Below are 11,234 nucleotides of genomic sequence, written 5' to 3' on the forward strand. Positions count from 1 at the left end.
AGCTGCGACCCCGGGCTTGGAGGAGCCAAAGAGTGAAGAAGAGCAGCGTTTTGTAGGGAGACATCCTGCGACTCGGTGAACTATAAAAGTGGCTGATATGCCCCCTGGTTCTCTGTTTGGGAAGATGAAAAATGACCAAAATGGAACGAAAGATGGATTTGAGAGGGAGATGAAGACATGGTGATGAGCTGAAGAGAGTTTCTAGGGAGGCGAAGATATGAGGCTAGAATGGGGTTGGAAGGTCTGCTTTCTCTAAAGTGATCCTCAGGGTTAGAGAGGTCGGGTAGCCCCCTCCCCCCATTACCAGTGGCCTCAAGGTGCTCGTGAGGGGGTTGGAAGCCCCGTGCACTGTCTCATCTGAGAGCAAGCACCCTTGGTGAAGAGAGAAAAACATTAAAGCTGTGTTTGAAATTAAGTTTTCTGAAGGCCTTCATTTAAGAAATTGCCGTTGTGATTCTTTGAAAAAAATTTTAGCTGAAATACAGTTGATTGACAGTGTTGGTGTTAGTTCCAGGTGCACAGCAAAGTGAATGACATGTATATGTATTTGTTTTAGATTTTTCCCATGTAAGATATTATGAAATATCGAGTAGAGTTCCCTCTGCTATGCAGTAGGTCCTCGCTGACTGTCTGCTTTTTATGTAGCAGTGTGCCTCTGTTAATCCCAAAGCCTCAGTTTATTCCCCCCTCCTCTCCTTTAGTAATCGTAAGTTTGTTTTCTGAGTTTGTTTCTGCTTTGTAAATAAGTTCATTTGTGTCCACTTTTTTAGATTCCACATATAAGCGATAACATACGGTATTTATCTTTCTGTGACTCAGCTTCAGTTAGTATGATAATCTTTAGGTCCTTCCAGTTGCAAATGGCATTATTTCATTCTTTTTTATGGCTAAGTAATACTCCATTGTATACATGTTTCCAGAAATTCTTCTTTTTTTGGGTGGGATCTTAGTTGGAAGTGTGGAGTCTTAGCCACAGGCCCACCAGGGAAGGCCTGAGGAGTCTTTTTAAAAAGACCTGGAGTTACACGTCCTGCAGAGCGTCCAATCAGATCTGCCCATCACAGTGGCAGCCACATGCGGCTACTGGGTGCTAGCTGCATGGCCAGTCAAAGCTGAGATGTTCTGCAAGTGTACAATGCATTCTGATTTTGAAGACCTAGTGTGAATAAAAGCATGTAAAAATCTCATATTTTTTCTCTTGATTATATGCTGCAGTGATAGTATTTTAGCTATATTGGATTGAATAAAAATATATTGTTAAAATCAATTTCTCCTATTTCTTTTTACTTTTTTTTAAAGTAGCTACTGAAAAATTTTAAATTACACGACTGGTTTACATGATATTGGACAACCCTGAGCAGATTTACCAGCAGTCTATTTTGCCACTTCTGTTCATTTTATGAAGTCCTATGTTTAATTGTTAAGATTATGTATTCGTGCTGTAGCATTTATCAGTCTTCCATTTGAGATCAAGAAGTTAGGAAATTGAAGTTTTTCATTAATTTGATTAATGACTGCTACTGTTGTAGTGTTTTCCAAAATTCAGCGCTGATACAGTTAATCTCAAGTTGGTGGTTTTTGAGTTTGTTGTTGTTCTTTCTTTTTTTGTTTTTTGGCTGCTCTGTGTAGTGCAGGGTCTTAGTTCTCTGACCAGGAGTCGAACCTGTTCCCCTGCGTTGGGAGTATGCAGCCCTAACCACCGGACCCTTTACTTCTTTAAGGGGAACACTGCCCTGGAATTAGTTACATCAGAACATTGGGCTTCCCTGGGGGCTCAGACGGTACAAATCCAGCTGCAGTGCAGGAGACCTGGGTGTGATTCCTGGGTCGGGAAGCTCCACTGGAGAAGGGAATTATTTTATAAGACAAACGGACTCCTCTCAAAAATTCCCTAAGTAGTTCTGGCGGCCCCTGTCCTGACTGCGTCGCCTTCAGTCTTCAGAGCTGCTTTTTGGATGTGAGCATCGTAGGTTGGGGCTCACACGTTGGAACACCTGAGCACTAGGAAGTCCGTCCTCCCGGGCTCTGGGGACTCGGTGAGTCTGCCTGCCCCTCAGGTGCAAGTGGGCAGCGCCTGATCTTGAGACGCCCAGGGGTGCTGACGGTGCCTGGGCTGCAGGGCCATTTCTCCTCTCTGTGGCTGAGGCTCGCGGGGGAGGGCCGAGATAACTGGCACTTACGCTAAAGAGGGCAGTGGGCTCTTAATACTGGCTTTTTTTTGCAATGGCAGGGGACAAGCATTCAAAGACAGCTCTGTCAGTGACACTCAATGTGCATGGCCTTGTAGAATGTTTTCATGTCTCACCATTTAATATCGTTCACCCTTTTGTTTCCGGAAGACTTAATTTTGTTGGGAAAATAACTTAGATTGACTGACTTAAGCTGGAGCCACAAACTTCGGTCACTAAAGGTAGTTTCTTCTTGTGCTTTGCAGATCATTAAAAAGCTGATAGAAAGAAAACAAGCCCAGATTCGGAAAGTCTACCCGGGACTTTCCTGTTTTAAAGATGGAGTTCGGCAGATCCCGATAGAAAGCATTCCTGGAATTCGTATGTATTGATCTAAAGGCAGAAGCTTTTGGTTGTGCCCCGAGACCCCGGAAGTAGCTCCGCCGGAGCGCAGTGGTTCGGGAGGCCGCTCGCCCGCAGGCTCTAGTCGGGATGCTGCGGTCTCAGAAGAGCGCGTTTCCTTTGCGTCTGCTCTGCTTCCGGGGCCATCTCCGGCTTTAACTGTTAACGCGCATCGCTTTGAGAGCCTGTTTGTGGCACAGTGTCGGCCACTCCCACAGGTGACCTTGAAGGCAGGGAATTCTGCTCAGAGGGTGGGAGGTTGAGTCTCAGGCTGGCTCAGTCCTGTAGCCGCGAGCGGCTCGTGGCCAGTGACCGAGGGAGCAGCGGCCCTGCCTCCTCCAGGCGGCTTCCCGTCCACGCCCTTCTCCGTGCCCCGGGCCGTCCGGGGCAGAGCTGTGCTCGGCCGAGTTCAGCGCCCCCGACTTCGAAACCACGTGACCCGACAGCGTCACACTGGTTTCTGGTTCCCTGTTTTAGAGTGGTTTTCCAAGGGTTCTTCTCTGTGAGTATGTTAGAAGTGAATTATCTTGGGTTAAAACATACAAAATAGGTGTTTTTGTCGATCAGAAGCTATAAATATTGGCACTTTCAATCAGTTCAAATCCAGGATCTGCTAGTGTATTGAAGATTTAATAAATCAAACTAAAATTCTCCAAAAGAAAATAAGACATTATTTGAGCAAGATAGACATCTTCATTACGAAGTATACCCTACAGCAGATCTTACTTTCTTTGCTAGACCTGGAAATTGTACTTCTATGTATTATCCTTATTAATGGCGTAATAGCTATCCTCTCCCTGAATGTGTGTGTGTGCCAAACATTATTCTGTTTTGGGGTGTTTTTTTTTTTAATTTTTTACACATACATCAACTAATCTCAAAAGGAATCAGCTCAGTTCTGGAGTTCTGTCTTATACATTGATAAACAGAGGCAAAGGCTAACTAACTTACGGAGGGTAGCTTAGCTTAAGGAGAGAACAAGAAATCAAATCCAGGTCTGTTGGACTCCAGGCTGTGTCTTCTTTCTGCTGCCTGAGACCATCTTGCGTTACAAGCAGGGTCTGTGCCAGATAAAATAGAGAGCAGGACAGAGTTTGTTCCAACCTAAAATAACAGCTTAACGCTTTCACGTGGTGGTTAGCAGAAAATGTGACTTCGAGTTTTAAAAATATACGTGCCCACAGGACCAAACATGCTTGCTTATTATGCGTTCCTCTGAAAGGCTGGAGTTCCTGCTTTAAAAAATACTAGCAGATGGAGCAATGCCAGTCTTGGGAATGTTTTTATATCCAAGTGTGTAAGGAAGTAAAGAATTAATTGCAGTTAATTTCAGTCTCTTTTCAAGAGTAGTCTTTTACTGATCATGGCTGTAAGTTATTGCGTTTTTGATAAGTATTAACTGTGTTATTCTCTTGACTGAAAGCAGTTCTCATTCAGTGTTTAATTTCGTTGGTATGTATAGGAGAGACAGGCTGGAAGCCGAGTGGAAGAGAGAGAAGGTAAGTGTGATGGGCTGGAGGATATTGATGGAAGTGCTCTGTCTCCCCTCCCAGCAGCTTAGAGCAAACAGGGAAACTGGCTGTAGTCACCACCGCACTTGTTAGGGTTCACTTTTCATAAAACGTGCTGAAGTAGCTCCAACCTTAGGTTTCTGTACAGATGAGCTGGATAGGAGTTGCCTGGCAAGGGGGCAGGGTGCTAACCCTTGCTTCTTCTGTGTGCCCTTTCCTTTCAAGTAAAGAGGCCAGAGACCCCGACCAGCTGTACAGCACGCTCAGGAGCATCCTGCAGCAGGTGAAGGTGGGTGTTCGCTTTTCCTCCACTTCACGCAAATGTTTTGAAATGATTTCCCACATGGAATTTCCATATGAGATACCTTACTTTTTTCTTTACCCAAGAGCCATCAAAGCGCTTGGCCCTTCATGGAACCCGTGAAGAGAACAGAAGCTCCGGGATATTATGAAGTTATAAGGTTCCCCATGGGTAATGCCATTAACATTTTCTAAGTATAGACTTAAAGCTCTGGACGGCGGTGTGGGGGACAGCGGGTGGCCGACGGTGTGCTTCTCTGTCATAGGTTAGGGCGCGTGTGCTGGGCAGTGGAGGGTTAGGAGTGTTAGAGCAGGGAGAGGGTGCCAGGGTGGGCAGGGGAGCGGGGTGGGCAGGGGCTCAGAGCAGGGAGAGGGCACTGGGGTGGGCAGGGGGTTAGAGCAGGGAGAGGGGAGCGGGGTGGGCAGGGGATCAGAGCAGGGAGAGGGGAGCAGGGTGGGCCAGGGGGTCAGAGCAGGGAGCGGGCAGCAGGGCGAGCAGGGGCTCAGAGCAGGGAGCGGGCACTGGGGCAGGAAGGGGGTCAGAGCAGGGAGCGGGCACCAGGGCGGGAAGGGGGTCAGAGGAGGGAGTGGGCACCGGGGTGGGCAGGGGCTCAAAGCAGAGAGAGGGGAGCGGGGTGGGCAGGGGATCAGAGCAGGGAGCGGGCACTGGGGCAGACAGGTGCTCAGCAGGGAGCAGGCACCAGGGCGGGCAGGGGGTCAGAGCAGGGAGCAGGCACCAGGGCAGGCAGGGGCTCAGAGCAGAGAGAGGGGAGCAGGGCGGGCAGGGAGTCAGAGCAGGGAGCGGGCACTGGGGTGGGCAGGGGGTCAGAGCAGGGAGCGGGCGGCAGGGGGTCAGAGCAGGGAGCGGGCACCAGGGCGGGCAGGGGGTCAGAGCAGAGAGAGGGGAGCGGGGCGGGCAGGGGCTCAGAGCAGGGAGCGGACACGATGTGGCCGTGTTTTTAGAGACGACTCTGCTGTCCTGTAAAGGCTGCTCCGTCAGTGTGAGCTCAGATGGCACCAGAAACTGCTGTTTGAACACAACCTTGCTTATAACCTGTTGGGCTGCAAGTGGAAAAGGGTCAGCTTGTCCCCTTGGTAGCTTTGAGAGCCTGAGAGATTTGGAAGGTAAACAGTGAAGTTAACTGAAGCCGCTGGCCCGCTGTCCTTGTAGACAGCAGCGGCCGCTCCCGCTGCTTTGGCTCTCCCAGGCGCTCGATGGAGACTGGGAGGCTCACTACTTAGACTCCCGTGTCCCACACCCAAAACAAACAGGAGATGCCTTTAGAAATGTAGACCTGTGGGATTCGCTGCCGAGTCTGCACCAGCCTAAAATGAATGATTAACAGAGTCAGTTGAGAACCCCCAAATTAAACTAATGTGGCATTGTGCAGATTGAAGACCACTAGCTGAATTTCTTTTTTTTCCAATCAGTTGTGGGGCCATCTTTTGGAGGAGAGCCTGTATCTTCTGTTCCTTTCCTCCTTGCAGTCTCCTGGTGCTGAGAGGGCGTTAAGTGAAAGGAGAGGGAGCGGGGTCCCTCGGCTCCCCTGGAGCAGTCGTTTGTGGATGTTTTCTCTGACCTTAGTTATCTCAGGAGTGTTTCCATCGTGCAGCGGTGGCTCCAGTGGTCTTCAGGCCTTGCGGTGAACACGCATGCTTGCCATTCTCTTTCCCTTTTCTCTTGGCCTTGTTTCTGTGGATTTCAGTCTGAAAGTCCGAGTGAGGGTGGAGAGAGTGGAGAATTCTAGAAGGAAGGCTGACTGGGCATTGGTGATTCCTGTGACGTGGAAAGGGCTTCCCTGACTGGGCATTGGCGGTGGAGAGCCCGCCCGCGAGCGCAGGAGACCTGAGAGGGTGGACCCGGGTCGGGAAGACCCTCCACCCGAGACGGGTGGACCCGGGTGGGGAAGACCCTCCACCCGAGAGACAGGTGGACCCGGGTCGGGAAGACCCTCCACCCGAGAGACAGGTGGATCCGGGTCGGGAAGACCCTCCACCCGAGACGGGTGGACCTGGGTCGGGAAGACCCTCCACCCGAGAGACAGGTGGATCCGGGTCGGGAAGACCCTCCACCCGAGACGGGTGGACCCAGGTCGGGAAGACCCTCCACCCGAGAGAGGGTGGACCCGGGTCGGGAAGACCCCCGGAGGAGGGCCTAGCCACCCGCTTCAGGATTTGCCTGGAGAATCCACGGATGGAGGAGCCTGGGGGCGGCAGTCCACAGGGTCGCAGAGAGTGGGACCCGACTGAGCGACTTAGCGCACACACTCGATGTGAGAGATGCTGGAACCCTCTAAGCCAGACCTCAGTGGCCTTTGCAGCCTTGTCACCGGGTCCGCCCCAGGCCCTCCTGACAACTGGCCCGGGAGGTTCCTGCTCCTGGGGCCACGGTCCTCAGCCCTGTCCACCGATTGTTCCCACTGGTGTGCGATCACCTTCTGTGACCCGGGCCATTTGGTCAATGAAAGATTCTAAGAAGGTCAGAGGAAGGAAGATGCTCTCTGTCAGTTTAGAGGAGAAAGGAAACGGAGAAGGAAGCATGCAGCATTGATTGTTCTATTCACTCCTTCAGCCCTCCCCAGCTGTTCTTTCCTCCTCTCTTCCAAAGAACAGTTGGAAAGGTTTAGGCTGAGCTTCTTTGTGTCAAGTTTCATTCTCTCCCCACCCCACCTGTTTTTGCTATACCTTCTTCCTTCTAAACATTGTAACACGTTCTCAGCCACCAATAACGGGCATTTAGGTGGAAGGAAGGGTAAGCCTCCAGTCTCCCCCAGGAAGGTGGTGGCTCTTTATTAAACGAGAGCACACCGTCACCTGCCCACTCACACTTGGGAGATGGTTCCTGGGGCATCTGCTGAGCCTTCACACACTTCTCAGGTTTTGTCTCCCTCTAAACTGTTTGAGAAGAAAGAAAGTGGAAAGGTGAACTCACACATGTGATGACTTATTTCTAACCAAGATAGGCTTCAATCAAAAAAAGAAAAAAGATAGGCTTTAATCAAAGGAAAGGGGAAAGCAGGTGTTCCCCGCGCCTCCTTTCGAGTTTGGTGGTGGATTTAAGAAGAGTCTTGGTGCAAATCAGTTTCTGCCCACTGGGGACGTGGCACATCAATTTATTTATCTTATTAAATGATAATCCCACTGTATTTGTAAGTGTCTTTTCCTCTGGAAAATTTGATAATAGGGTGGGAATTTGGGTCATTGGTAGTCAAAAGCATTTCTTGAGTGGTTTTGACTCATGATTAATATGTTTTTTTTTTCATGCTTAGTTTATATAGTTTTTCTCATATTCTTTTTCATTTTGGTTTATTACAAGATATTGAATATAATTTCCTGTGCAACACAGAAGAGCCTTGTTTATCTGTTTTGTATGCAGTAGTGTATATCTGCTAATCCAGTTTAATAGTTGATATACTTTTTAATGATAGAACCAGACTGAGAGACAACTAGGGACCTATAAACAGACAAATGTCAGCATCTTCTAATCTGCATGGATGTCTTTAAATTGGTTCTGAGAGTGGGAATTAAAGAAACCCCATTCTATTCTTACAAGTTTAGATGAAGCACTGTTTTCATTTGTAAAGTAATATTATTTAAAGCAAGTAGACATATTGGAGAAACATTCTTTTTACAATTGTCTTGCAAGGTTTACATGCTTTAGAAAACATTTGGTTAAGTAAAATTTGTCATTCTTATGTCATCAGTGGGGCGTGAAACTGAATTCCCTGGAAACAGTTTCCGGCCACTGGTGTACCTGCAGATGCATTTAGGATCTGTTTCCCACTTTAGTTCTGTCTCTGCGACACCAAAATAACTGGGAGTTCAGAGAGACAAACCCAGGTAGAGTGTTCCAGCCGCTGCACTCCATGTAGGTAGAGCCTCTTCTCTACACTTTTGAGTGAAGAGCTCACAGTACTTAATCGGACTTATCACTGCTAATCTACAGCTTCCTTGCGCTGAATAGGGGATTGCACCAGATGACTACTAATGGTCCTTCACTGTTAAAACACTGATTTTGCACAGGATGCTCTCACAACAGGAAGAACACAAGCTGCAAGCACTGTTTTCCTTGATCCTACGAATCTCTCTTAAGCCACTGAGGTGGTGAGAACGTGGGCAGACTGGCGACACGTCTCTTCCCAGTCTCACTTTTGTCGGCCCGTGTTTGAAAGGAGTCAAAAATTGCTAATATTTTTTTTTCCTGTGTAGATCTGAAAACCATGAGTGAACGCCTCAAGAATAGGTACTACGTGTCTAAGAAACTGTTCATGGCAGATTTGCAGCGAGTCTTTACCAATTGCAAAGAGTACAACCCCCCTGAGAGTGAATACTACAAATGTGCCAGTATCCTGGAGAAATTCTTCTTCAGTAAAATTAAGGAAGCTGGATTAATTGACAAGTGATATTTTTTCCTCTGCTTCTTAGAAACTCATCAAACAGTGTGCCTAAAGCATGGTTTAGTTTTACAAAGAATTGGACATAATGTATTGAAGATATTGTAACAATTAGCACTTTTGAAAAACAAAAAACCTCCTCTTAGCTTTACAGATATGTATTTAAATTGAAGTCATAGAGCATTTTTATTTTATGGAATAGATTTTAATCTATTTACTACTATTAATGTCAGTTTTCTATGGCATGTCCATTAGCTGAATATTCAGTACTAGATGATCAGGGGTTTCCTCACAACTTGTATATGAGGGAATTGCACACAGCACCAAGATCTGGGGGAATGCAGAAAATTTTCAGACCGTGAATGTTTCCATTTTTTTCTAATGGAATGTGAGAGTTTATTTTTATTTTATTCTGAAGGACTTTAAAGGAAGGGACACATGATAAAAAGCCCGTAAAAGGTGAAACGTGATGTTTGAAGTCTCATGGTAGACTTTTTATATGTATTTTTAAAAAACACTCATTTAGATGAGGTGCTTTGAGCAGTTCTGAAAAATGCAGTTCCAGAAAAGCAACTGCTTTGATTTCTAAAGAAGAAATTCCAAATAATGCAGACTTTTTTTTATAAGTGTCTGGGTTTTTGATAATTCTGTCTACCTACAACAGACTTGTAAGTGCATAACCACTATTTTAATAATTATTTTCTCTACACGAGTCTGTAATACTGTATTTGACTTTGCTTATGCAGGCCATAAGTTCCAAAAGGCAATTTCTTGGGCCACAAAGGCATCCATTTGAAAACACTTGAGATTGAATTAACATGCTTTAATTTAAAAAGATGTATAATCTATATTATGGATCAAATTTAGTGAATCCTTCACTTTTTTTACAAATAAAGATTTTTCCCCCTTTTCTACAATATACTCTGCCCAACTGATAATGTATTTATGGACACTTGTCCTTTGGCATCTCCAGATTATATTCATTTTGGAGATGAATTCAGTTACCACCAAGACCTTCTGTCAGTATTTTAACGCCTGCTTTGGTACAGGGTAATAATATCCCACTAAAATCCATCATACACCTTACCTGTCTTGGGATTCCGGCTTCGTGCTGGGATTTATTTCCTGATTAACACTACACTGGACAGTGGGAGGTCTGCAACCCCAGCTCTGGGAGAACCAACTCATATAAAGCAAACGGTGGCCATCTTGATGGTCTCGACACTAATTTTTATGATACAAATTTATAAACTGATTTTTGTAAAAGGACTAGGTTTTAAAGGTGTCTCTAACTCAGTGTTTTCTATCAGCATAAACTAATTGAAATGATCATTTGATAGACATTGGACACAGTTGCCAGAGAATCTGCATGAAGGAGAAAACCCTGCAGATGGCTGTGGAGTTGGAAGGATGGTTTTTAATGTGTAAGATACACTCAGAATGCTCACAACTGAGAATGCCTCAACTGTTTAAAGAAACCACCTTGAGTGGCGTCTAGATTTCTAATGAAGAATGATACAGTTTGGATTAAGTATCTTGGACTGGTTTTAAACAAGTGCTTTGTCCTGGATCTGTTGAAGCACCTGGCCAGCTTGGTATCCTGTGAAACGTTTGTTATTTTCTGGGTAGACATTCTTATAGAGTATTGTCTTTAAAATCAGATCGTCTCTTCTATATTGAAAGCATTTTTATGTTTTCTAATTTAAAAATTAATATTTTCTTATAGATATTGTGCAATAAAGCTGAAGTAGGATGTGTGGTTTTTGCAAATGCTTTAACAGCGGATAAAATTTTACATTTGTAAAATTAATATATTGTATTGGTACAAAATAGTTTTAAATTATATTTTAAAAAGCTCTGTCTGCTGGTGTGTTTTCTTCTGACAGATTTGTGTTTACTGGGGCAAATGTGTAATCTGGTTGATGACTGACTACATCCTTAGTTCTTAGGATGTAAGTATTTTGAGGGAGGTGTTCAGAATTGTTGCATTTGTGGGCAGTTTCATAAAAACTCACAGCCCATTACTGAGATTTTCAAGAGCAGAGACACTGTGTCTCTTAAGTAATCCGCGGCATCTTGCCAGTTGTCACCACAAAAGAAAAAAAATGCAGCTAAAGAAGTGGTCCTGGTTTTAGAAGCAGCCACCCCATGCCCCAGTTTTTCCTGCTTGGCATCTGTGAGATAGATGAATAAGTAGACACCCCCCCGCCCCAAAATACAGCTGATTTTTAGACATCTCCCAAATGTTTCTAACGTTATTCACAGTGCTGAAAAAACTGTGTCCTGCTGGGCTGTGAGTATCCACCAACGAGCATCATTCTTTCTGAATTCCGAGCCAGCTCAGCAGTCGAAGGAATGAGGCACACGGCGCGCAGAATGTCTTTATTAATACTAGAACGCGCATCGGGGAGGGTGACTTCCGTACCTGCGGCAGATGGGCTAATACTGAACCTCGTGGC

The 11,234-nt window shown here is 45.9% G+C and overlaps 1 protein-coding gene across 1 annotated transcript in view; it reads left to right on the forward strand.

Annotated features, from left to right (window-relative positions):
- The window catches only part of KAT2B (lysine acetyltransferase 2B), a 98,606-nt gene extending 87,973 nt beyond the window's left edge, over nucleotides 1–10,633 (forward strand). The window contains 5 exon segments of the mRNA XM_061425474.1: nucleotides 2,435–2,549; nucleotides 4,033–4,069; nucleotides 4,307–4,370; nucleotides 4,469–4,553; nucleotides 8,591–10,633. Coding sequence (XP_061281458.1) covers nucleotides 2,435–2,549; nucleotides 4,033–4,069; nucleotides 4,307–4,370; nucleotides 4,469–4,553; nucleotides 8,591–8,784 — 495 coding nt within the window. The 3' untranslated portion in view covers nucleotides 8,785–10,633.
- The last annotated feature ends 601 nt before the right edge of the window (nucleotides 10,634–11,234 follow it).

This window comes from Bos javanicus, chromosome 1 (assembly GCF_032452875.1).
Source record: "Bos javanicus breed banteng chromosome 1, ARS-OSU_banteng_1.0, whole genome shotgun sequence".
NCBI lineage: Eukaryota > Metazoa > Chordata > Mammalia > Artiodactyla > Bovidae > Bos > Bos javanicus.